The sequence below is a fragment of the Paramormyrops kingsleyae genome, chromosome 9 (assembly GCF_048594095.1).
Source record: "Paramormyrops kingsleyae isolate MSU_618 chromosome 9, PKINGS_0.4, whole genome shotgun sequence".
Taxonomy (NCBI): domain Eukaryota; kingdom Metazoa; phylum Chordata; class Actinopteri; order Osteoglossiformes; family Mormyridae; genus Paramormyrops; species Paramormyrops kingsleyae.
In genome coordinates this window covers 34185855-34212521 of record NC_132805.1, presented here as the reverse complement: position 1 = coordinate 34212521, position 26667 = coordinate 34185855, and the positions used below count along the sequence as shown (strand labels likewise).

The following is a 26667-nucleotide window of genomic DNA, read 5'->3' as shown; positions in this document are numbered from 1 at the left end:
GTGATGGTCATTAGTCTAAAGCTGGTCACATGATCCTTGCCCTACTTATACAGCTTTGTATCATTACTGTTTGCTTTGCGATATGAATCATTAAGCACCCCCAAAGCCGTCCGGCTTCTTTAAAGGTGAAGGGACAACTGCGTACGTATTCTCAAAAGAAACCCTGTTTCTTGGGGGTCTCCAGTATAAGGGGGGAGCTGAGTTAGCCTTCTGCTTGGTGCGTCAGCGCGGAGCAGTCATTTTTGGAAAGGATGTCGGATTCCAGGAATACCGTCCTCACAGATCCTCCCTGTGACCTTTTCCTTTGTTTTGTGGAGCAGTGGGAGGCCTCATCGTGTCTTGAATTTGTTGAGATTTCGTTTTTTTTTGCTTTTCTTTACTTTTCCTAACAATCGCCCTTTATCTCGTTACCGGAGGAGTAAATGCACAAGATTCCAGACCAGATAGTGTGGTGTCAGCTTAGGAAGGTCACGCCCATGTTTGCCTTATTTCCCTTGATACCTGTTTCAAAGAGCAGTGCTGTGATATTCACTGTGTCCCCAGAATGATCGTCTCATTACACACTGCCCATTAAAAATATACATTAACTTAACCAATGATCCTATGAACCAGTGTCTGCGTAGTGTTCACCATGAGCTAAGGAGTTTGAGCAAGGGTTAACAGAAGGAACGAGAGTTGTGACCAGCAGGACACAGGGCTGTGATTTTGTATAGTTGAGACTCAGAGATTCAGTAATAGCCGCCATGTTGTACGAATGAGTAAACATTGCAAACTAAGGGATTCACCTTGGATTCAATTATGTGATGAATAATTAAATATGTACTCATTGGTTGTCAATCTCTATTACAGCCGACCTCTCTCCACAAAGTGGTCTGCGACCCCAGGAAGAGGTAATTGTTTGAAGAATGCGATGACAGCAATCAGCTTATTTTTATGCCAGCTGAAGGTCTATGATTGGGTGACTAGTCTTCCTCATTTAGATATAGTGAGGAAAACGCTGGAAGTTACGCCCCATGGATTCACCATTACCTCCTGTTCCTAAAACGAACATGCAGCATGGCCTCAGCGACTGACCCCGGGTCAGCTGGATATCCAGCATCTTTCACCATCATTCACTCGGTCTTCTCTCTCCCCCCGCAGGCCCTGTGGGTGCCAAGTCCCCGGGGTCGCCCGGATCGCTGCAGCGTTCCCGCAGCGACGTCGATGTCAACGCTGCCTCCGGTGCCAAGGCCCGTGTCGGGCAGCCTGGAGGGACGAGCCACCTGCCCGCGGGGTCCTACAGCTCTCTGGGTACGACTCCGCGCCAGCCTACTGTCCCGGCTCACGCGGGGCCGTGAGAACGCTGGAGAAATGCCGGGAGAATCCCTCAGCCCAGCTTAATCCTGTCAAACTGATACTTCATTCACACGTACAAAGCCAGCAGCTTAATTAAAAATGCTTGATCTGAATGACAGTAGTTTGGACCATGTACAGTAGTCTTAGGAAAATGTTTAAGGCTATTAGAACATTAGCACATATGCAAATTAAGAGTAGCACAATAGAAAATGAACAATAATTTCTTCTCTTCCCCCAAAAGTTACTAATATCTCGTTAGACCTCTAGAACACTACTGTTGATCCCAAACTTCACCTCAGGGACACCACAGTCATTAAATGTATCTGTTAAATTTCACCACCGGTTTAGTTGATTAATTAACTTTATTAGTTAAATAACTCAATGAGGTGTTGATTATCCAAACAAGGTGGGGTATTGGAAAGGTAAAAAAATACATGGGTCTATTGGACGGTCGCTACACATATTGGGGTGACTTTAGGAGCGGTTTTGAAATGGCTAAGCTGACACACTTTGTCAATCATAATTGTGTAGTTTTACACCAACGTGAAGATTGTCTTAGCACTCCTGGTTAGTAGCTCCCTTCAGGGCGATGCCTGGGCTGTCCACAGAGATGTCTGTGAAGGTCAATACTGTGCTCTCTGAAGAACTAGTGAGACATTTTAAGCCGGATACCGAGTGACCACTGCCTTCCCCTTTAATTCTTCCTACTCTGAACTACTCTTTCTCTCCCTTGAATGTGTTCCTGAATCAGTGCTTATAAATATAAATAAGCATTAATGTGTTTGCGAGTGCGTCTCAACTCCTGCCCTTCTTCTCTTTCCTGCTGCTAAAGATGACACGTCCGATAAGATGGACGGTAAGAACATCTCGCCCTTTGTCCTGTCCCATGAATAACGACCATCATTTTCTTTCTCTGCTCTCTTCATCCCATCTGACCTCTCATACTCAGTGTGTCGCATGCTAACTCACACGAGTGAGTTGATTTATAAATCCCATGTTTGTTCCCTCTAGTCTCCGGTGCTAAGGGTCAATGCTGCCCCCTGGTGGTTGAAGAGAAGGTAATGCTGTGTCTGTCTGTCCCCTCAGGTCGGCTGCGTGCCAGGCAGACGCTCTCCGTGGCAGGGGGGGCTGTTGGAGGTCAGGGGGACTCACGAGGACGTAACCATGGCAAGCCAGTGTCCCAGTCGCAGCGTAAGAAACCGCCCCCCCCCCACCAACACACAAACACACACACACACCGTAGACCAATAAGCCTCCTCTACTCTTTACATTTATGATGATTGTGCCATAACCCGTCGTGTTTAATGACTCTGCCAGCATCCTAACAATAAGCTTTGTACCTCTAGGTTCGGAGGATTTCGATTTTATGCCAGGTATTCTGCTCTCTGTGTTCTGTGTCTGTGTTCCTGTGCTCGCTGTTAGGGGATCACCGGTCGTTCGTGTTGGTGGTTGTGTCGCGCTGCGTGTGTGCGCTCGCGTGTGCCTGTTCGCCTGTGTTTTTCTTTTTGCATGGGTCGACTGCGGTGTGGTGTTTATGGAGGTCAACACCCATGTCTGCCGCAGGATTTATTGAAGACCTACCAGCACTGACCTCCAAATGTACCCTGCTACACCCTCTGACAGCCTGGCCTCAGGGGGGGGGGACAGGGTTAGGACACTCAGAGTTCCAGCTGACCTGCACCGCATATGAATCAGTATTTTCCAAATATTTCTCCAGAAAATAAGCATTTAAATTTTTCAACTTGTGTCTTACGCCAAGACAGTACGTGGCTCGTTTACATTTCCCAGTGTTGCTAGGCAGCTCGCAGCTCTTGTATCTAAACATGGTAGCGCCCCAAAATGTGTATATTCATACTGATATCTCCTCAGACAGTGCTGAGGATGTGCAGAGAATTCCACAGGGGTCGAGGTTATCATATGCTGTCAGTCACATGATGCTTTAATCCAATTCCCATTGGCTCCTCATTTGTTCCTATTGGATTAAACCAGGGCATGATTGACAGGGACTGGTAATCCCACTCCACTGTGGAGTTCCCATCATGAGTTGGAGCATCATCCGACTTCTTGAGCGCTTAATGCAGGCCAGCATCTTTGAGTGGAAATCGGAATTAAGTAGATTAAGGATGTGTTCTTCTTAGCCGAAATTGTGTACATGACCCCATTTTCGCTTTTCATGGCCCATCTGTTGGCCATAGCAGTGGGATGGCTGCAGCATACTGTGTCTGCTTTTAGATGATGTGTAAAACAGCATTCGATTCTGATTAGCCGTGTCCATGAATCCGTGTGCTTTTGAGTTGTGAACAGTATGGTTGTACGTCAATGTGTTCTCAGGCTTCATCTGTGTTTCGGACTTTCTGTCTATGCAGAAAAGCAAGGCTCATTGTGGGGACATGCCCATGAGACAGTGCTTTTGCATTCAATAATTTTTAAAAGAGAAAAAGCAGTAAAATTATTTTTTTCCATCTATTTTTCTGTGTAGCTAGGGACTGTTAATTGCACTAGAATAGGAGTCGATGGGAATTCCCCACAGAGATAGTTCCATATATGTGTGTGATCGTATACCATAGTTTGAATACCTTCCATGTTCTGGTATATCAGTCACATGTCACTGCACATATTTATGCTTCACCTTCTCAAGTTGCTGCTACTCTCCCTTCGCTTCATATCATTTCTTCCACCAATCTGGGCCTCTGCTCATCATCCCACCCTTTGTGCTATTCGTCCCTCTCACAACACAATTTGCTTGTGATGGCCAAATGAAGCTTAATGAACCATTTTCTGTATTTTTGACCCCAGTATATGGTGCTCTTGGTTTGCATTGCAGCATGAATTGAGCCATATTTTTGAATAGAGATCGCCATCTAGTGGTGTCAGGAAATACAGCAATTGGTTCATGAACCTTCATTTGGCCATCACTACTATTTGCCTCACCCTCAGCAATGTCTGCTATGCCGCTTGTGCTATTTATCCCACCCTCTGTGGTTTGTGTTCTTTGGCTTCCTTTTGCTGTTTGTTTAATTTACTGGCATGATTCTCTGCCTCCGCCCCTTTGCTTTGGATAACTGCCCCCTCTCCCTTTCTAATCCTGCCGTCCAACCTGCCCAGGATCCCTGTCTGCTGCCACCATTGGCGGTAAGATCTCCTGATGGCTTCTTCCTGCACCCGCACCCTCTCCTTCCTGATCCCCAGCTGTAGATCTGCCATGTGCACCCTTAAACCCCATCCACACACACACACACACGCAAACACACACACACACACACCCCGACCGCTGGTGCTGGGTGATGCTAAGCTCTGGTCTAACTTCCTCAGCTGTGCTTAAATATTTGCCAGATTTCGCCTTTTTATAATTAAATGTGTCCATTATGTCTGCTTTGTTTTGCTTAGATAATTCAACCCCCCATCTTGCCCCATGATGCAGCATCGGTCTGGTGTCACATTAAATTACGGGCTTCTATGACCCAGCAAGCTTTGCTTGGGGTCCTCAGATACCACACATGTAGACTGGTCTGGGTTATCATCATGTGACAGACAGCAGAACCTGAATTGTGAAAAAACAAGGACAATGTTCTGGTTTTCAGGAACTATACCCTGATCCAATTGCAGGTTTTTTTTAAACCAGAACTGCAACAGTGATATTTCAGGCTGTATGAATGCACCCACCCACTCATGATGACATGAGATTTCAATGCTATAATTAAAACAGTGAGCAGTAATAATAATAATAATAATAATAATAATAATAATGACACTTTATTGTTCCCTGTGAGGAAATTCTCTTTTTGCCTCCCCCATCTCGCTATCCATGACACACAGACACATATGTAGGTGAGAACAAGCTTTGTAGTGAAGGGCAGCCACCTGCAGTGACACCTATGGAGCTGGGGGTTAAGGGCCTCGCCTGGCTGGAAACAGAAAACTTCCACAGCACAGACGCTTTGGCACTAGAGGCCTAATTTGATCATGTGGACCAGTATTTTCCAACCCGGTTCTCGGGGACCCGAGCCGTTCCACGTTTTTGCTCCCTCCCAGCGCCCTGCCAGACACTCCACATTTTTGCTTAACAGGAGCAGGGAGGGAGTAAAAACATGGACTGTGTGGGGGTCCCTGTATACTGGGTTTGGAAACACTGAAGTAGGTCACCACAGATTTCTCATTGTCTCTGAAGGAACGGGATCCCTTGACTTGTAAAGGCAGCAGATTCCCTCTTGAAAGTATGTTGAATAAATGCTTTGCTTCAGACGTTATGGAAGCATCAGTTCACAGTCATTGTGTAAAGGTCCTTCCCGTTTGTGGGAGTGTGGTTAAAATGCGGTAGTATGTCTGTAGAAACTTGGTTTGATTGTGACTTTGATTGTGCCATTGTAAGGTGTGCAGGAACTCAAGTACAATGAAGTATTGTCTAATAGTCATTGCTTAAATGTCTTGAAGGCCAAGCCTATGACCAGTGTGTACCAGAAATAAGGAACGCCACCCCCGCATTAGAAAAAAATAATCAATTTCATTTGGGTATGCCAACTGATGCTTTGGGTGGTATTTGCACACCCTGGCCGTTACATTTCCTGCAACAATTTAAATGGATCCATGCAGTATTCAGATTTCAATTCAGTCTAATTCACATGCAACCGCTTGTTGAGGGTACAGAGCTTAACAGCTTAAAAAGGGACTGTATACATAGAATGAGGACAATACACTGCTACATAGTTATAAAGGATCAGTCTACAGAAACTCCATGATGCAGAATAATGAGGAGAACACACTGATCAGCAACAGTGAGGAGAACTCCTTGGCATAGAAAAATGAGGAAAACACAATGCTATGCAATTTGAGGAAGATTCACTATTAAACTATAAAGAGAACTGCCTGATACACAATAATGAGAACACTTCTAATACAAACTAATGCGGAAGATAAACTGATGCAAAGTAATGAGGGAGACACACTGATGCAGAGTAATGAGGGAGACACACTGATGCAAAGTAATGAGGGAGACACACTGATGCAGAGTAATGAGGGAGACACACTGATGCAGAGTAATGAGGGAGACACACTGATGCAGAGTAATGAGGGAGACACACTGATGCAAAGTAATGAGGGAGACACACTGATGCAGAGTAATGAGGGAGACACACTGATGCAGAGTAATGAGGGAGACACACTGATGCAGAGTAATGAGGGAGACACACTGATGCAGAGTAATGAGGGAGACACACTGATGCAGAGTAATGAGGGAGACACACTGATGCAGAGTAATGAGGGAGACACACTGATGCAGAGTAATGAGGGAGACACACTGATGCAGAGTAATGAGGGAGACACACTGATGCAGAGTAATGAGGGAGACACACTGATGCAAAGTAATGAGGGAGACACACTGATGCAGAGTAATGAGGGAGACACACTGATGCAGAGTAATGAGGGAGACACACTGATGCAAAGTAATGAGGGAGACACACTGATGCAGAGTAATGAGGGAGACACACTGATGCAGAGTAATGAAGAACATACTCTATTATACATGAATGAGGGAGACACACTGATGCAAAGTAATGAAGAAAACACTATTAAACAGTAATAAGGGAGACACACTGACACAAGGTAATGAGGAAGATGTAGTGATGCGAATACAAAATAATAAACAATCATGAGGAGGACAGTGATACAAAATGAAGAAGACACACAATAATACAGGTGATTATACTGACAGTAATATATACAGTTTCCAAGATAATATGATGCTACAGAATAATGAGGAAAGAGGAAGATATTTTGCTATCACTCGTGTCTGATCTTCCGAGCCTCCTGTCATACTGCATATCGCACATCAGGCTGGTTCTGACCACGTTTTCTTGTTGCTTTTCACAGCTGGCAGCAGATCTGGCTCCCCAGGGCGGGTTCTGACCAGCACCGCTCTCAGCACTGTGAGCACGGGGGCACAGCGGGCGCCGCCAGCCCCGAGCTCCTCCCACCGCCGCAGCCGCATCCCCCGCAGTCTCGGCTGCAGTCGAGACTCAAGCCCCACCCGCCTCTCTGTAGGTGAGTCACTCTAACACCTGCTATTCCAACCCCACCTCTCTGGGGGGAGAGGCCCTAAAACACCTCCTCCAGTCCCCCCTACCTCTATGGGGGAGAGGCCCTTAAACACCTCCTCCAGCCCCACCCACCTCTCTGGGGGAGAGGCCCTTAAACACCTCCTCCAGTCCCCCCTACCTCTATGGGGGAGAGGCCCTTAAACACCTCCTCCAGCCCCACCCACCTCTCTGGGGGAGAGGCCCTTAAACACCTCCTCCAGTCCCCCCTACCTTTATGGGGGAGAGGCCCATAAATATTTGGGATACTAGCCTGACCTTTTTTCTAGTCTTAGACTTCTGCAGTATTTTAACAGGACCAAATATCAGGTTGTCCCAGCTTATCTGGAAAGATATTCTTCTGGTGTACTGGGGATGTTATGGTGTTTCTGCAAAGGGGTACCATTGTCTGAATCTTTCTTTGCGTGGTCATTACTTATATTTTGTTTTTTTTGCATGGGACAGGCTTTCTAATATTCTCTTTATTTACTATTCTGTCTTATATGAAGCACCTTCAAACCAGGTGTTTAACGGTGGAGCCAGAGGAAGTAAGTGTCCCAACTTCATTACCTTTGCAATGTGCCATGTATTTTTATACCTGTCGTTCTCAACTGGATTAGCGTCAGGATGACGAGATAAAAGTCATCAACCTTAGTCACAGTAAAAATGATAATTTTTCTAAACCACTCTGCGACCCACCAGTTGAGAAACATCATAACAATCATGCCGCGTATATTCAGGCTTGCAAAATCAGAGAAAAAAATTCTAATAAAAAACATTTTTCTTTTCCAACATATATTTAGAGCATCAGAGGCTAGCATTAGCATTTCCAGAGTTTTTACAGGAGTTTTTCTCCCTCTGTCTCTGTGATTGCCTCCTGCCCTCCTATCCCACCCCCTCTTTCCTGACCCCCACCCCCACTCCTTAGCGCGAGGCAGTCGTATCCCTCGACCCAGCATGAGTCAAGGCTGCAGTCGGGACACCAGCCGTGAGAGCAGCCGTGACACCAGCCCCATCCGCTCCTTCCAGTCCCTCGGTGCGTATACAGTACCACCCTCCTGAAGCCTAACCCTGTAAAGCAGCCCCCCCTCCTCCCAACTGCTCCTATGACATCCACTGCAAACCCTGTCTTCCCTCCTGCGAAGCCCCTCTACCCTTCTGCAAAGCTTGCCTTGGCTTCCGCAAATTTTGCCCTCTCTGTCCTGCAAAGTCTGCCTGCTCTGGCAAAACTCCTGCTAAGGTCCACGTACTCGCATGTGAAGTCTGCTTCCCTCCAGCAAAGCCCACCTTTTATCCCACAAGCTCCATCCTATCTCCAGCAAAGCCCACCTTTTATCCCACAAGCCCCATCCTATCTCCAGCAAAGCCCACCTTTTATCCCATAAGCCCCACCCTATCACCAGCAAAGCCCACCTTTTATCCCATAAACCCCACCCTATTACCAGCAAATCCCGCCTTTTATCCCATAAGCCCCATCCTATCTCCAGCAAAGCCCACCTTTTATCCCATAAGCCCCACCATATTACCAGCAAAGCCCACCTTTTATCCCATAAGCCCCACCATATTACCAGCAAAGCCCACCTTTTATCCCATATGCCCCATCCTATCTCCAGCAGAGCCCACCTTTTATCCCATAAGCCCCATCCTATCTCCAGCAAAGCCCACCTGTTATCCCATAAGCCCCACCCTATCTCCAGCAAAGCCCTCCTTTTATCCCATAAGCCCCACCCTATTACCAGCAAATCCCGCCTTTTATCCCATAAGCCCCACCCTATTACCAGCAAATCCCGCCTTTTATCCCATAAGCCCCACCCTATCACCAGCAAAGCCCACCTTTTATCCCATAAACCCCACCCTATTACCAGCAAATCCCGCCTTTTATCCCATAAGCCCCACCCTATCACCAGCAAAGCCCACAATTTATCCCATAAGGTCCACTCTCCAGTAAAGCCCACTTTTTGTCTTACAAAGTCCACCCCCCTTCAGCACAGCCCACTCCCTGTCTTGCTATGCCTCGGTTCACCATCACTGCATATCCATCTTGGTACGATTCCCTCACTGTGTCTCCACCCTCCTTGACCCAGGCAAAGGAGCAGCTTCCTTTTGTTTTGTGGAAATATAAATCCAGCCCATGTAAGACACACACAATTTGACAGTAAATCACTTTTAAAACTGACACATTCCATCATTTTATCTATACTTCCAAAAAAATTCATGCCTGTTTGCTGATGGATAAAAGGATTAAAAATTTTAAAAGAAAAATTATTTTTAAAAACAAATATATATCTTTAACACCCAAAAAACAAAATCAAGATTCAAAAAACCTAGATTGGAGAAATCTAAATAAAATATATAATTCTAAACAACAATTGCTAATTGCTAAATGCCAATTTATGTTAGCTAATGGTTCCGGAACACGGAAACACATTTTGTAGTTGTATATAATTATCAAAAAGCCTCATTAAAAGTGCACTGCTTTGTCACCCAGATGAAATGGCAAAGGAAAGAAATTGGGGCAGGTTAGATGGCTGTTTTGGTGTTCTCTTGATTCAATGCTATGAACGATGGCTTTGTGTTAACCTCAGGGTGAGCGGGTTTGGTGTGGTGACTCGTGGTTTCCATGGCAATGAGTATTTGCCCCTACATAAAGAGTCACAATGTCAGGCCGTTACTGAGAGACACCGGGAAAACAGTGAGAGGGTCTCCTTTGACAGGTGTGGTGATTCTCTTCTGCTTTCCTCCGGTCTGCTGCCTTTCCTGAACCTGGTAAACTGCAAACCGGCGATTAAAAAAGCCGTTTGAGTGCCGTCCTTCTAAATTAGCGATTATCCTAAAATATCAGCTGTCACTTTCACAATTAGCTATCATCCCTTTAGATTGGCTACTGCAGTAGCTGCTGTCTTTCTTCATTAGCTACTGTCCCTCAGAATTAGATGCCGTCCCCTATTTACATTAGCTGCTGTGACATACATTAGCTACTAGCTCTCTGAATTAGCTACTGTCCACTCAGTTAGCTGCTATTGCCCAAAACTGGCGATTGTTCCCTACATTAGCCGTTGTATCCTCACATTAGCTGCTTTCCCTATGCATTAGCTTCTGCTCCTAACATTAGCTAATAGCTCTTTGCATGAGCTACTGTCCCCTCAATTAGCTGCTACTCCCCAATACTGGCTACTGTCCCCTACATTAACCGCTTTATCTCTGCATTAGCTTCTTTCCCTATGCCTTAGCTGCTGCTGCTAACATTAGCTACTAGCTCTCCTCATTAGCTACTGTCTGCTCAGTTAGCTAATGCTCCCCAAATCAGGCACTGCGCCCCTACTTTAGCTGCTTCTCCTAGCATTAGCTTTAGCTGCATTAGCCACCGCTACCCTGCTGTCCCCCGGCACTGGTGCAGTTGCTCTGGCACTGACGGCCGCGACATTCTGTGGTTCTTATTTCCAGCTTCCCGGTACTCCAGGTCCACGGGGACTCTCCATGCCCCCGACGTTTTCGGGGTGACAGGTGAAGGCTGAGCAGCTCCTGTACTGCACTGGCCACGCCCTCCACTGGTCACACCCATCATTAGCCAGTCGTGTTATTATTTCTGCTGCGTGTCCATGATGAAAGCTTGTGTTCCAGCTGGTCGCCTTGGTAACACACACAACACCCCACTACCCATCACCGTTCTGCTTTTCTTTTTGCTGTCCAAGCACAGAAGCTCATTGGTTCCTCTTTGTTTAGCCCGCCTCAGTGAGCAGCTCTCTCTTCTCATTGGTTTGCCACTCATCGCCCTGTGCTTCTTCACACGTTACTTTACATTTCCAGCCCGGTTCGCCCGCATTCCTCTAGCACAATGCAGACATGCACTTATGGGTCTGTGAGCATGCTGGCAAGGATTCTGTCATGATGGAGGAGCACGACGCCGTTTCATTTCAGTGAGACCCCTGGGAAAAACAGAGGAATGGCTTTCTGGGAAAAATCTGCTGTCACTATGTGCTCTGGAAAAATCAGCTCTCACCATGTGCTCTGGAAGTGCATGACAGAATGACTGATTAATGAATAACAACAGAAAATGGTGTGTATGCTTGTGTGTGCAGTTTTCTCCGTGGGTGAGACGTGTGCATGTGCATAATTAGCTCCCTTTTGTAGGTATACGTCCACTAGAGCACTGCCAGTACTATTTACAGCTTTATAGCCTGTCATCCATTACTAGCTGTGTTGGTGCCTTGGAGTAAAACAGAGACCCCACCAGCATAGCTTTGCTAATATATATGTCTGTGTTTGTGTCTATATTTGCATATACGTTTGTAGTCTGTTCAGTGTTTGTGGCTCGTATAGCATTTTTGTCTTCTGTGTTAATGTGCGTGTTGTTTGTCTGGTGATAGTCCGCGTGTGTTTGTGTAGTGGAGTATATGCGGTGTGCTCAGTAACGTTGAAAAGGTTCTCCTTTCCAGGGTCTGGTTTTGGGATGGGTCAGTCCAGCAGGCTGTCCTCGTCCGTCAGTGGCATGAGGGTCCTTAACACCGGCTCCGATGTGGAGGAGGCGCTGGCCGACGCTCTGGTGTGTAACTCTGCCCCCCTCCCCATAGCACCGTCTCACACAAAACCAGCTTTCTGTCACACTTTCCTTGTCACATTATTCTGGCTACACTTGTGTCCAGTCATGTAAAGTATGTTTATCCAGAATTACGCAGCTCCAGAAATCATTAGCTTGCTGCTGTGCTAACTGTTTTTATCGGTCGCTTCATGCTGCCAGCTTTTGGGAGACACTAGGAGCAAGGTAAAGCAATGTTTTGGATTCTTCTCCTGTGTAAGCACGCGGTCTAGCTTGGCGCATGCACATGTACAGCTCTTGTCTTTTCACTTCTTTGCCCAGAGGGTCTGGACCATGTGACTGGTTTCTCTTTGTTGACTGTGGGAACCCGTCATCGCTTAGCGAATTGTGTGACGCTGATTGATTGGTTGTCACCCCCTACTGTGGGCTTATTATAACACTGGGTCCTGCTGTGCGTGAGCCAGTTATGTCCGTCGCGGCCCCAGCTTCATTCTGAGGACAGTATTTAAAGGCTCCGTCTTCGCCCAATGCCACTTGCAGAAGAAGCCGGTCCGGCGGCGGTACGATGCGTACGGGATGTACTCTGATGATGACGCCAACAGCGACGCGTCCAGCGCCTGCTCGGAGCGCTCGTACAGCTCTCGCAACGGCAGCCTGACCTATATGCGGCAGACGGAAGATGTGGCTGAGGTGCTGAACCGATGCGCCAGCACCAACTGGTCGGAGCGGAAGGAGGGCTTGTTGGGGCTGCAGGGCCTGCTTAAGAGCCAAAGGATCCTCAGGTAAGAATCCCGCCCTTCTCACCTATCCACACGTTCGCTTGGAATCTACCACTGCACCCTCCTGCCTTGGGTTATTCATCTCACTCTTCCCTCCTGTAACACAGCTTCTACCTAGGTTTAATCTCCCATGTGGCTAAAGAAGAAACTCTGATTGGTTGCTCAGGCATGACGTGTGTTTCTCCCTCCCACAGCCGGGTGGAGCTGAAGAGGCTTTGTGAAATCTTCACCAGGATGTTTGCTGACCCTCATAGCAAGGTAATTCAAATGTATTCAGCCATCCATCTGCCAGGGCCTGAGCTGCCAGTAGTGCTGGCAGAATTGGGGCTTTTGAGAGGCTGAAATAATTGATTTGGTAAGAGATACGATCTTTTGAAAAATTCAAAACATCGTATCACAGTGACATCTGGTGGCCAAAGGGTGCTCAATGAAGCCAACAATAAACTTATAGAAGACAGTTGTAAGTAAAGCACATATAAACTTTAGTATATATGTAGTATAATTCAGGCTAAACATGTGATCTAAACAAATATGACTTCACTTAGCTCAGGGTGTAAACCTACTGCAGGTACTGATTGTACTACTGCAGGTCCTGATTGTGCTACTGCAGGTCCAGCACCAAGCCTGGATGCTTATACTGGGGCTTTATACTGAACTATTACACTACGCCAGATAATGTCAGCAAACCAAGGATTTTACTTGCTTTTACCGCACATTCTACTTAGTATAATTGTGTATCTGGTGAATAAGACTTCGAAGCTTTTCCTTAGTCTAAGGAGATCCCACACAGCTGAGCTCTTTTGTAAATGTTGTATCAACACAACACAAAGAAGCTGAATCCAAGAGCGCAGCAGATTATACAAAATCCACAGCACTAATTCATATTCAAGGTCAGTGTGAACTTCAGGCAGGGGTTCAGACAGGAGCTGGGAGAGTAAAAGGTTCAGAGTCAGGAATTGGATGTGTAGAAACAGGCAACAGTGGGGGGGTTTGAGCCTGGGATCATGGAGCTGTTTCAGGGAGACTGCGGATACATACCATAATGTGGTGAGACTGCGACCATCTTGTTGTATTAGTTGAAGGTGACCCATAGTGCTGCCCTGTTTTCATTTGGGTGTTCTGATTTAAGAAAGGCCTCTGGACTGCGATATTATTATGGCACGGAACAATCAGAAGACTGAGGCAAGACTTTGCGAAGAGCTGAGGTTTGCAGTTCATGTGATTTGGATATATAATATGAAACATTTCAAGTCCATGTGAGATACTGAGGCCCCGTTCAGGGTAGTCATGTCACTTTCTTATTTTTGTTACTGATTGCAGAACAGTGTATTGATGCATTATGTGTCGGAGAATGGCTGACCAGCCCATAGAGACGATACCCTGAGCTGCCTAATTATCTGCTCAGCAGCCCTAGAAGCAGATCAAGGGGGGATTTAAGAGTGAGGTTTGAATGAGCAGAGAACGGAGCATTGCCTTCAGCTGGGTGACTCGAGGTTACGGTATCGCGTCTCCCAGTCAGGGTTGAGGGAGCCCAGGAAGTCGTTTGTACAGGCTTTGATGGTCAAACACTAATGGGTGTGTTTGTCTTCTCTCTGCATGCCCCCTTGTTCCGGAACTCTCTGTAGAGAGTAAGTCCATTCAGCGTCTGGCTGAAGGCTGTTGCATGCTTCTGCCTGCATCTGCCACTAATGAGAGTCTGCTTGGCTTCAGATCATACCGCAGCAAACACAGCAATGCGGCCGATGTTGGCATGGCTGGCCGTCCACTAATACAGTACCTGAACATTTTACTGCTCCGAGCGGCTGGTAGTCAGTACTGTTTGGCGCGAGTGACCAGTCTCCACCAAACCTTGTGAAATTCATCTTAATTTTGGACTAATTTTGTTTGCTTTCTAAATGGGCTTTTCCTGCATGCTGCACTAATTTTATAACAGCAAACTTGTGCAGGTTACTAATGCTGGTGCAGCTGAATGGGGAGGGAGGGGGTGGTTTAATTCCCTAGAGGAATTTGCTTCTCTGCACAATGATGGCTTCATCTCATGTCCTTTTCTCCTGCCTGAGTGTGAGTGTGTGATGCAGGTTTCTAGATGCTTGCCTGCGTCTATGTATCTGTGCTCCTCTGGCCACCAGCCGGCATCACAGTGTCCTGCCTTATTCCATGTAGGTCTTCAGCATGTTTCTGGAGACGCTGGTCGACTTCATCCTGGTCCACAAGGAGGAGCTGCACGACTGGCTTTTTGTCCTCCTCACCCAGCTGCTGAAGAAGATGGGTGCCGACCTGCTAGGCTCTGTTCAGGCCAAGGTCCAGAGGGCGCTGGATGTCACCAGGTAAGGCAGCAGCACTGAATATAGGAAAGAATATCTTCATGTAGAGTGTGGTTAAGAAGTATTTACAGGATGTGGCTCATCAAGTATGTGTCATGTTGGAGACTCAACTGTAGAGATTTGGCCAACAGAACAATCATAACAGTTTTCTGGATTAGGGGATTAATCTACTAGTTTATTCCATGGACTATATAAACCAGGAGTATGCAAATGGTGGATTAGGTCAAAGCACAATGTGATTTCTCCCCCCCTAAATATATCGTCTACTGTAACTGTGGGTCTTGGCTAGTACAGTATGCTTGATGAATTTTGGACCTTAGGGGAAAAAATAGGGTAGTCCTGATATACACCTTTAAGGTAGCTAAATCATATTGAAAAAAAATCATATTTCTAAACATTAATGTGACTGATAATCAGCCATTGTGATTGACTGCCATTAGCCATGGTCATGTTACATGATGCCATCCGCCATAGCAAGCCAGTTGTTTTTGCGGCCTTCTAACAATGACGTCCCTCCTGGCCCATGTCCTCCCAGGGAGTCCTTCCCCAATGACTTGCAGTTCGCGATCCTCATGAGGTTTACTGTGGACCAGACCCAGACGCCCAATCTGAAGGTACGTGAGGAGGTACAGCAAGTGCCCTTGCTGGGAAGCCGTCCTGCTTCCTGAGGCGTTCTGCTCTGTTTCTCGATTAGAGATCAGCTGTGTCTATTGCTGTTATATTACTGCAAACATGGAGAGAAAAAAGGAATTTCCACAGTGGGAACCTTCTGGTATGACATATGAAACTGGGACTTCTCTAAGACACAGTGGGTGAACAAAATAATGGAAGCACCTAACTATATATGAATGTCATGGGCCAAATTTGGAGTATGCCATTGGGCCGTTCTTCAAGAAGCAAAGCCTACAGTTCTTTGTGCTCCAGAACTTAAAGACAGTTAGATCTGATGATTGGGGAGGCAGTAGAAAGCATTTTCCTTGATCTTGGTGCTCATGAAACCCCTAGGATTTGTGTGTACGGCCCAAATAAGGGTAGGGTGTTTGCACCGTAGAGTACACCTCCTCATACAAAATATTCCTTAGTCATTATACAACCGTACAGGAGCAATCAGCAGACCTAATGACCCCCACAAGATGGGGTCCCATACCAACACGGCACTTTGAAGGCATTCTCTGCCTTACACCTCTAAATGTAGGAAATAGGCTTCGTCTTTCATCAGACAGTTTTGTACCTGATGCACTCTGATTGGTGCGTTACCTTTGAATCTCTTTAGTCTTTCCATTATTTTTTCCATCCCCCTGTAATGGAAATTAGGAGCTCCACATCATAAAATAAGAGGATAATAAAATGAGAATACAATAAACTCTGATACAATGTTATCAACACTTTCACTGAGAGTGGTCATATAAGATTTGAGAAATACCTTTGATTTTTTTTTCATAGAAATTGTATTTTCTTGCAAGTAAAGAAAGGTCAGGACAGCTGATGGTTATCCCATTGATGGAAACCAGTTTGCAAGGCTTACCGTGCTAAGGGAGACTTTACAGGCAGGATTCCACCCATTTTCAGTTAACATTAGTAAACGATGGAACTTTTAAGATCAAAAGGAGCGGTATTACTTATTCTCAAACTGTCTCACCTAACTTAAATCACCAACATGACTAAGCTGAGTGTTGCTAAATCCATCGATTGCTACATATTGAAACCGGCCATTTCTGATTTATCTACAGTTGGCGTAATGGTACAGCACGTTAATCTCCCGGCTGCTGCTTAATCCCACTGTCTCCGGTGCATAGATGTTCCTTGAATCTGCCCCTGTGACACTCTGTTGTGCTTCATTCCTTCCTCCACAACACTGTCTGTCCTGACTGGTCTGTCATTTCAGTCCCCCGCTCCCTGTGCAATCTCATGTCTCTCTTTTCCAGTAATGGACGCCCTCTTCCCTCTCTCTTTCTCCGAAGCCTGTGCGGAAGTCAGTTCGCAGGCAAGGGGCCGGTATAAAATTGCTTCCCCACTGCCACAGAAACGCCAGGCGTCATGCTTGCCATTGCCATGCTTGCACACTGCAGGAGCAAATCCAAGTGTGGAACCAAGCATCTCAGGTCAGTGGCGCAGCGGGGGAAGCAATTCTATAACGCGCTGTACAGTAGAACCATTCTGGATGACACAGAAAATGGCACCACAAAGAACAGAGATGGGAACATGTAAATGGTTCTGTCACAGAGCACGGAGTGTGCCCCATAGCTCAGGTCACTGAATCTGAATTATGACAATATCTTATTGTTCCCCAAGAGGCAGTTTAAATCAGCTCGATTGGCTCAGTTGGCTGTAGTAATGATTTCATTAGTCTATCAGGTGCCTGTGAGTTTGTTGCTTTAATTGGCAGGGGCTGTATTGGCTCCTCCAATAAAAACTCTCCAGGCTGCACCATGTGGTTCAAAACGTCAAATGAAACTGGATTGGCAAGGACATCAAACAAATGGCCCTGACGGTCATGGAGATACTGATTACTAATGTTATGTTTTAAAATGAAGAAAAACTGAGCATAAATAGTGCAAAAAGGAACCGCTGACATTTTCTTGGTTTGCCAAGTACACCTGTTTCTCTTCTTTTATATTGTTTTACAATAGCTTATTTGTTCTGTCTTCTGTTTTATATTAGTTTATTTGTCCAATCTTCTGTTTCTTAATCAGCAGCCTTTGGCCTGCTTCTGGTATCCTGAGTCCTCCCTGTCTCTATCTGTCTGTGTCACCCTTCATCCTCCTTCCCAGTGGTAACAGTCAGTAAGAGTCTCACTGTGGAGATGGAGTAGAGCTCATTGCCTCACGAGGTTAGCGTTTGTTGTGGTGCTGCTTGTAAGGGTTCTTTCATTAACTTCTTTTATTCCTCTCCTCCAGGTACCCATGGAGACAACAAACACAGATATCTGGCTGTTTTTTTTTCTGTTTCATTGGTTTAATGTTTGTCTCTTTTTGGGATGTGAGCAGAAGATATATTCTTCATTAATCTTAATGAATTCCTAGTTATTTAAATCCTTCAAAATCCCGTTAGGCTTGGCCGTTCAGTTGGTTATGGTGGTGAATTTTTTACTTTGATTTTGCTCTGAAAGAATGTCAAGGTGGCCTTCCACACCAACTCCTATGCCAGGAGCGTTACCTTCAACAATAATGGCCACTGTCCTCCTGTTGTTTTACTGAAGTCCGCTTTATAGGTGTATTGCCATTTCAGTGTTAATTGGCAAGTTATCCCCTAAGGACAGTCAAGCTGCAATGGAAGCAGAAAGGGACCTGGGGGGTTGTGGGTAATGTAGTTTGTAGCTTAACAGTATTAGTAGCTGACCATCCCGCCCTAGGACAATCAGCAGGGCAGCGGGTGGGACAGTGGTTAACGAACTGGACTTGATCCTGTAACCCTGAACAAGACACTGCATCTCAGAAGAACATCCAAGAAATACTGTCTGAAAATAAGAATTTGAGTAACAGATGGAAACAAACAGTTGTGTTTACAAAGGGGTATCGGTAAAACATGCAGCCATTTTAAAAAGTCAAAGGTGGAGCGTGTAAGTCATTATAAACTACACATGACTGCCTGCTGAGCAGTTAAATAGCAGCAGTTATTCGGCAGTATGATGTGGTTGCTAACAGCGAGCTGGGTCTCTGCCTTCCTGCAGGTAAAAGTGGCCATACTTCGGTATATCGAGTCGCTGGGTATGCAGATGGACCCTGGTGACTTTGTCAACTCCAGTGAGACACGCCTGGCTGTGTCACGCATCATTACATGGACCACTGAGCCCAAGAGCGTTGACGTCCGGAAGGTGAGGCTCCTCATGATTTCCATTGCTTCTGATTCCATTTGGACCATGAGATCTAACATGGAGTAACTTCTAAACACCCTGCAGCGTATCTTGTTAGAACAACTCTAGCTGTTATGTCACTCTGGTTGGCTGTTACCAACGACTGCCGTGGTTCTGATTGGTTGCAGGCCGCCCAGTCAGTGCTGATCTCCCTATTCCAACTCAACACCCCAGAGTTCACTATGCTTCTTGGGGCTTTGCCCAAAACGTTCCAAGATGGTGCAACTAAGCTTCTGCAGAACCACCTTCGCAACAGCGGCAGCAACTCTCAGGTTTGACCTGCTGGTACTCATGTTGGACCTACATTAGCTTCCTGCTAATTTGAGCTTTACCTTGGGACACCTGGTCTGACCTCTACACAGGTTTAAATCCAGGTCAAGACCTACTTTAGCTGTAACATAATCTTCCTTAAGATTTAAACTTGAGGGGTACCTTTAGGTACGTTTATCAAAAAATGAAAATATTGGTCATTGTCACTATTTGCACTAAATGTGAAATAGGCGTCAAACATTCACATGCATGGATACACATATATAAACAGCCTGTACTCATGAGGATGTAATGCTGCATAATGGCGTTCTTGCTAGTAACTCCTTAAACAGAAGGATTAGAAGGGACCACCAAAGGAATTTTACTTCTTTACTCTTTTTTTACTTTATATGTGCGCTGAAGTTTACGCAAAGTTTTGTAAATGGGATCCCTGGTTTAGCTGTTGAGATTAAATAGATTAATCTCCGTGGGAGATTAAATCTATCAGAGGTGTATCATTAAAGATTCAATCTGATCTCCAGACAAAGTTTTCCATTCCATTCTCTTCCTTTGTGGAATAAGCCACCTTTTTTGCACTTTCGCCATTTAGTTCACAAGTCATGTGCACCACCATCCAATTCTATTCTCTCTGTGGACGGTTGTTCACCGCATGCATCTTTGGGGGGTGGTGATGTGCTCTTTCCCCAGCAGACGCCCACAGGTAGTCCCCTGGCACGCCACACACCGCGCTCCCCTGCCAACTGGAGCAGCCCCCTGACCTCGCCCACCGGCACGGCGCAGAACACACCCTCGCCCAGGTGAGTGTAACACACCGGTCAGTGTGCAGGTGGGCAGAAGTCCAGAACATACCACACAAAGTGTTTTATTCACTCTAATTCCTGCCACAGATGCTCAGTTTTGCTTGAAGATGAAAGATCACTAGAGCTACCTAAGAGTATCCTGTGTCGAAGATGGCAGAGATTGTGTGTTCAGCAGGAGGTGTTTCTTGGGTTTCTGCTGCATAAGCACGGCTGGACGGGGGGGCAAGTGTAAGTGTGTGTGACCCCTTCCCCCCCCACAGTGTATTTGACTACGAGGCGGAAGGCACCAACTCTGAGGACGTGTACAGTTCCCTGCGGGGCGTGAGCGAGGCCATTCGGAACTTCAGCGTGCGGAGCCAGGAGGACATGAGCGAGCCGAGGGACGGCAAGAGGGACGGCGAGTCGGTGGGTGTCAGGGGACGATGGGGAAGGGGCTCCAACCATCGAGGTTTCATGTGCGGACACCACTCGGCTTCACTGAATAGTAATCCAAGCATTGATTCATAAATAATTCATCGGCCTTCTATAACACCAAAAATATCTTGCTCATTTTTGCTAAGTCCAAATGCATTTTAAAGTATTTTTATGTCAACATTTTGCCTGAGGATTGTTCTGAAACAGAATATCATTAATAGTTCATTTTTCTTTAATGTTAATTACGTTTTATTGTGTTTTATTGACCAGCCCGTGTAAGGATGGGTGTGTTTCAGACACTGATTGCTTCTGTGCCTCTCCTACAGGGGGCCGGTGATGACCCGGACACAGGGTCCATGGGGGTGGACCACCCGTCCCACAGCGAAGACACCCCCGACGACGAATCAGAGCGCCTCCCTGAAGGTGTGCACGTATGCTGACACACTTGCATGCTATTCTGTGCACATACCAGTCAAAAGTCTGGACGCACCAGCTTTTAATGCATTCGTCTATGTAACTCACTTCAAGGAGATGACGCAATACATTTCAAATATTGCAACAACCAGGAGAACATTTCTTTTTAATTTTAGACTTCTCAAAATAACCCCCTTTTGCTTCAGTGACAGCCAGCACTGCAGACTCTTGCCATTCTTTCAGCCAGCTTCCAGATGTAGCCACCAGGAATGCTTCTCCAACAGCCCTGAAGTTTAACACATTCTGAGCACAATTTGGCTGCCTTACTCTAAAGGCTGATTTATACTTCCGGATGGAATCGACACCATGAGTTTAGCATAGCTGTGGACCTTACGCCATAGCCTGACGCGCACCTCCCCAGAAATGTAACTACACGTCGCGGTGACACAGACTGCAAGAACTCTGATTGGTCCGCTTGGTAGCATTCGTCAATTTATGGGCGCGAAGAAAGCTGATTGATATCGCTGATTGAAACAGAAGCACCATTTATATCTAGCATTAAGTAACCCATCCCAGGTGTCGTAGAAACAGGTCTACAAAACACTCAGGATGACATCGCCAATTTTACATGCCTCCATTAAGTTTATTCATGGTTTACAACACTAAGAAAAGTAAAAAGTAGTATAGACACTAACCGATATCCAAAACTATGTATCATGTAGCGTTTTGGAGATGTAATTGCTGGGCTACACAGACACACCAGCACACAAGCAGAAATGCTCGTAACGACGTAGGCCACTTACGTAGGTCATGCCGTAGGCTCAACGCAAAAGTAAAATTCAGCCTTAAGTCATCCCAAACCAGCTCTATAGGGTTTAGGTCAGGGAATTGTGTGGGCCAGGCCATCTGTTGCAGCACTCCATCTCTTTGCTTGGTCACAAGATCATTTTTACTGTATAAACTTGAGGTGTGCTTGTAGTTGTTATGTTGTTGAAAGACAAATAATTTTCAGTAAGTGAGTCCAGACTTCATGTTGTGTGTGTTTCACACATACACAGAGGGTAACCAGTCGGAGTTGGTAGCAGAGCTGCTGAAGGAGCTGTCCAATCACAACGAGCGTGTGGAGGAGCGCAAGGCGGCATTGGGCGAGCTGCTGAGGCTGGTGCGTGACGGGCAGCTGCTGGTGTGGGACGAGCACTTCAAGACCATCCTGCTGCTGCTTTTGGAGACGCTTGGTGACCAAGAGGTGGGAAGCTGGCTCAGCTCTGCAGTGGCACATTCACTGGCCGTAGGAACATGCTCAGATCCCGGCCCCCAGCCGAAACCGCCCCACTGACTGATCTTTACTCCACACTGACCCGGAAAGCATCACTCTTCAGCCCTGTAAAGAAATCCTAGCCCTGCCAAAACATGACACCATATCCAGCTCCAGATGTACCTCTGTCCAGAGACTGATTCTCTGGATGGTAGGTCAGGTGATTCTAGACTCCCATGCAATATCTTTAATAGAGTTTCTGATTCAATACATCAACAGAAAGTGATTCTAATTATATCAAAGTGTTAAACATTAGTCCGAAAATGTTCATCCCATTTAATTTGCTGCTGTTTCCTACCCAAAGCCTAGCTGAGCGTAACTCATGTGCCACAATCCTCTTCCTTAGCACGTGATCCGGACCCTGGCCCTCAGGGTTCTGAAGGAGATCCTTAACCAGCAGCCCTCACGCTTCAAGAACTATGCCGAGCTAACCATCATGAAGGCACTGGAGGCCCACAAGGACCCACACAAAGAGGTCAGTGCAACGCTGTGATGATTTCTGGTGTAGGGTCACTCAGAGTAGGCCACTTTTATATAGTCCCATGGTGTCCCTGACATCCAGACACAATGAGGACGTATTCAGTCATTCCTCCCTAAGCCTTCTTTAAGGGAGTCAGGCCAGTTTTATCCAGAACGTTCTGCGATCTGAAGTCGATATGTCTTCATGCTCTCTTGCTCCCCCTGTCTGTCCATATAGGTGGTGCGAGCAGCTGAGGATACGGCAGCCATGTTGGCCAACTCCATTGGCCCGGAGCAGTGTATCAAGGTGTTGTGTCCCATCATCCAGACGGCTGATTACCCCATTAACCTCGCCGCCATCAAGATGCAGACCAAGGTTATTGACCGTCTCTCCAAGGACAGCCTGCAGCAGCTCCTGCCAGAGGTAGTTCCAGGACTCATACAGGTATGTTAGCATGTGGGTTTACCGTGAACAGTATTAGCATTTGTGCAGCAGCGAGTGTTTGTGATTTATGTGTGGTGCTACGTGTTATGTGCGTATTAGTGTGTGTGTGTGTGTGTGTGTGTGTGCATACGTATTAATGTGTGAGCTTAGATAATGCCTCAGTCTATGTTAGTATGTACTTCTAAATGAATGGTTTCAGCAGTGTTAGCCTGCATTTATGTTTATGTACGTGAGCGTAAATATCATGCGGTGCAGCATGTTAGCTTGTGCCTGAGGGGGTCTGTGTGCTGCAGGGCTACGACAACCCCGAGAGCAGTGTGCGCAAGGCCTGCGTCTTCTGCCTGGTCGCCATCTACGCCGTCATTGGGGATGAGCTGAAGCCGCACCTCAGTCAGCTGACTGGGAGCAAGGTGAATACCCACCCATTATCCTGCTTCTTCAAGCCTCACCAAGTCCAGAAGAGATTGCATTTAGTTAGGAGTTGGCTCCCTCTAGTGGCGATACTGAGCGAATGCTAAATCTCTCCTTCTTTCTCTCTCTCCTCTCACTCCAGTTAAAGCTGTTGAACCTGTACATCAAGCGTGCTCAGTCGGGTTCCAGTGGCAGCGACTCCACGGGAGATCTCTCTGGCCAGGGTCTGTGAACCAGAATGAGGGTGCAGTGCCCTCTGGTGGCAATTGGGCAGAAATGCGGGGGACTCTTCGTGGACTCACAGACACCCCCTACCATGCATGCTACATCGCCTTACTGGGACGTCGGCTGGGGCAGCCAAACCCGACCCAGCCCTCCACACCCAGAGGACGTTACTATGGAGACACCAGGTCACCAGACTCCCTGCTAAAATCCCTATTCTCACCCTCACCATCTCTGTCACAGTTGGACTGTTTTGTGTGATATAAAACCGAAAATATTGTTGAAACTAAATATGGAGGGAGCGGGGGTTCACCCTCAATACTCCTTTTCTCTAATGACATTAAAATATCTTTGAAAAATGAATACTAAGAGAGAGAGGTCAGTTATGGTGACCCGCACTTTAACTACAGCAGACCGTGTGCCAGATATTAATAACCTCTCACAGTACTAACAGAATGCACCTGTTTCTATGGCAACATCTCCCCAGTACAGTGAAGACATGAGAGCTAACTGGGGGCACAGCACTAGAGATTCCTTGGCTCGCTTTTGACACGTATGTCTGATATGGGACAGTCATTTGGGACAGAAAAACATTCTTTTGAACAACAGTAATGACATCTATGCTGACTTTTTTATTCCCTACAACAGTTATGGACAAGTAAATAATTATTGCAGACAATACGTCCCAATATGTTTGTTTGATGCTATGAGGCTGTGGACTTACCTCCTGCTTTATGTGGTGTTTTATTACCCGTGTTTGGAATGATTCAAAAACAAGAATGCCGGGATCTGAAGGTAGAGTAGTGTTGAAGGTAATATCTTGGAGTAATGTCCCTATACAGAAGTCCCACAGGTGTCCCGTCCCCAGATAGAGGCTCTGCAGGTGTCCTGTCCACAGGTCCTATCCCCAAACAGAGGCCCCACAGGTGTCCCGTCCCCAGATAGAGGCTCTGCAGGTGTCCTGTCCCCAAACAGAGGCCCCACAGGTGTCCCGTCCCCAGATAGAGGCTCTGCAGGTGTCCTGTCCCCAAACAGAGGCCCCACAGGTGTCCCGTCCCCAGATAGAGGCTCTGCAGGTGTCCCGTCCCCAGATAGAGGCTGTGCAGGTGTCCTGTCCCCAAACAGAGGCCCCACAGGTGTCCTGTCCCCAAACAGAGGCCCCACAGGTGTCCCGTCCCCAGATAGAGGCTCTGCAGGTGTCCTGTCCCCAAACAGAGGCCCCACAGGTGTCCCGTCCCCAGATCGAGGCTCTGCAGGTATCCTGTCCACAGGTCCTATCCCCAAACAGAGGCCCCACAGGTGTCCCGTCCCCAGATCGAGGCTCTGCAGGTGTCCTGTCCCCAAACAGAGGCCCCACAGGTGTCCCGTCCCCAGATCGAGGCTCTGCAGGTATCCTGTCCACAGGTCCTATCCCCAGACAGACGGCTTGCAGGTGTCCTGTCCCCAAACAGAGGCCCCACAGGTGTCCCGTCCCCAGATAGAGGCTCTGCAGGTGTCCTGTCCCCAAACAGAGGCCCTACAGGTGTCCCGTCCCCAGAAAGAGGCCCCGCAGGTGTCCCGTCCCCAGAAAGAGGCCCCGCAGGTGTCCCGTCCCCAGAAAGAGGCTCTGCAGGTGTCCTGTCCACAGGTCCTATCTCCAGACAGAGGGCTTGCAGGAGTCCTGTCCCCAAACAGAAAGCGCACAGGTGTCCTGTCCTCAGGCAGTAGCTTTGCTGTGGTCCTGTCCTCTAGCAGGGACTCTGCAGGTATTCTGTCTGGAGGTTTCCTGCCCTCATACAGAGGCTCTGCAGATGCCCTGTCCCTAGGCTGTGGATCTGTCTTTGTCCTGTCCCCTATCGATGGCTTTGCAGTTGTCCTGTTCCCTCACAGTTCCTCTGCAGGTGTCCTCTGGAGCGATGGCCACAGGTAAGCCCTCCTCGGCATGCAAACCTCGCTCACCACTGCCAGTCCTGAGAAGCTACTCTGCTTTAGATGTGGTCTCTGTGAAGCTGGTGAGAACTCAGGGCTGGAGGCATCAAGGTGTTGATGCAGGAATTAGAATCTGGGTCCTTTGCCAAGGCAGGTTTTAAAGGCTCATCCCTCATTGTGGAACCCCATGTATGGTCCACCCTGATTTCAGCCCCACATGGTGAGGACAGGCAGAGCTGCTGCACCCTCTGTGCCAGTCAAATGGTTCCCAGGAGCAACTATTTCCCAATCAGGACAGGCCCCAGGTTCAGTCAGATTTGCCAGAACTCCTGTCACTCTCCACACAGCCATGTGATCCTACACAACAGCAGCCCCCAACTCTCCTTGCCTACTCACACTCGGCCAATCAGAAGGCTTCTTCACCTACCTGATGTTTTCCCATCGAAGTAGGTGGTTTGGATTGCTGCATAAGTATGACCAGATTTGAACAAGCATTTAAAATGTCTATCTATATAAATGAAATATAAAAGTCAAACAGGTTGATGTGGCAATCTTCACGAGCCTCATCCGAGGTGGTGCTGTCGATCTTCCTTTCTGTTGTGGCGAATATATAGTCTCCGTTTTATTTGGTGGGGAATTCGTAGAAAAGCATCTATGGACTTGAATGGCTGAACTGTTGATGTCACCTTTTCCTAACAGTGTCATTTTCTTCCTTGTGAGTGTAACATTGGAGTTTCTGCCGTTCTGCTCTCCTTTGTGTATTTCTAGGCCTGTGCTTGCAGTTGTGCGTATACTGGCAATAAAAATGTACAGAACATCACCGGGACCAGCCCACTGATTCAACCATTTAAACCAGAATCAGATAGTGCTCTACAGTGTTTAAATGTACTTATAAGTTCAAACCACATCAGCTGAAAACACCCTAAAAGCTGCTGTAAGTACTGATGACCAAAACAACACCTCATGAACCATTTGCGATATTTTTTGGCCCCACTAGATGGTGCTCTTGGCTTGCTTTGGGACATGCTTTGAGCATTTTTTTGAACAGACAGCACCATCTAGTGGGGTCAAAAAATACAGCAAATGGTTCATGAATCGTCGCTGTTGCCAACA

At 46.9% G+C, this 26667-nt stretch overlaps 2 protein-coding genes across 27 annotated transcripts in view; both read left to right on the top strand.

Moving 5' to 3' along the window:
- The window catches only part of LOC111844196 (CLIP-associating protein 2-like), a 50571-nt gene extending 24200 nt beyond the window's left edge, over window positions 1–26371 (top strand). For 6 of the 26 annotated variants that reach the window (XM_072716859.1, XM_072716873.1, XM_072716872.1 and 3 more), the window contains 26 exons: window positions 850–890; window positions 1141–1290; window positions 2168–2191; window positions 2422–2526; window positions 2682–2708; window positions 4441–4467; window positions 7201–7371; window positions 7913–7951; window positions 8332–8439; window positions 10848–10907; window positions 11840–11946; window positions 12142–12165; window positions 12481–12722; window positions 12914–12977; window positions 14883–15046; window positions 15579–15657; window positions 18714–18857; window positions 19025–19168; window positions 19854–19963; window positions 20227–20371; window positions 20707–20803; window positions 21853–22040; window positions 22456–22584; window positions 22807–23013; window positions 23307–23423; window positions 23567–26371. In XM_072716859.1, coding sequence (XP_072572960.1) covers window positions 850–890; window positions 1141–1290; window positions 2168–2191; window positions 2422–2526; window positions 2682–2708; window positions 4441–4467; window positions 7201–7371; window positions 7913–7951; window positions 8332–8439; window positions 10848–10907; window positions 11840–11946; window positions 12142–12165; window positions 12481–12722; window positions 12914–12977; window positions 14883–15046; window positions 15579–15657; window positions 18714–18857; window positions 19025–19168; window positions 19854–19963; window positions 20227–20371; window positions 20707–20803; window positions 21853–22040; window positions 22456–22584; window positions 22807–23013; window positions 23307–23423; window positions 23567–23656 — 2803 coding nt within the window. In that variant the 3' untranslated portion in view covers window positions 23657–26371. The remainder of the gene's footprint in view (window positions 1–849; window positions 891–1140; window positions 1291–2167; window positions 2192–2421; window positions 2527–2681; window positions 2709–4440; window positions 4468–7200; window positions 7372–7912; window positions 7952–8331; window positions 8440–10847; window positions 10908–11839; window positions 11947–12141; window positions 12166–12480; window positions 12723–12913; window positions 12978–14882; window positions 15047–15578; window positions 15658–18713; window positions 18858–19024; window positions 19169–19853; window positions 19964–20226; window positions 20372–20706; window positions 20804–21852; window positions 22041–22455; window positions 22585–22806; window positions 23014–23306; window positions 23424–23566) is intronic. The other 20 variants (XR_011993153.1, XR_011993155.1, XR_011993154.1 and 17 more) reach the window with 20 other exon arrangements.
- Window positions 24426–26371, top strand: LOC140592532 (uncharacterized). Its single transcript, XM_072715928.1, has 4 exons — window positions 24426–24458; window positions 24519–24902; window positions 24976–25035; window positions 25079–26371. The coding sequence occupies exons 1-4, from the start codon at window positions 24426–24428 to the stop codon at window positions 25553–25555; spliced, it is 954 nt and encodes a 317-aa protein (XP_072572029.1). The 3' UTR covers window positions 25556–26371.
- Window positions 26372–26667: the final 296 nt, after the last annotated feature.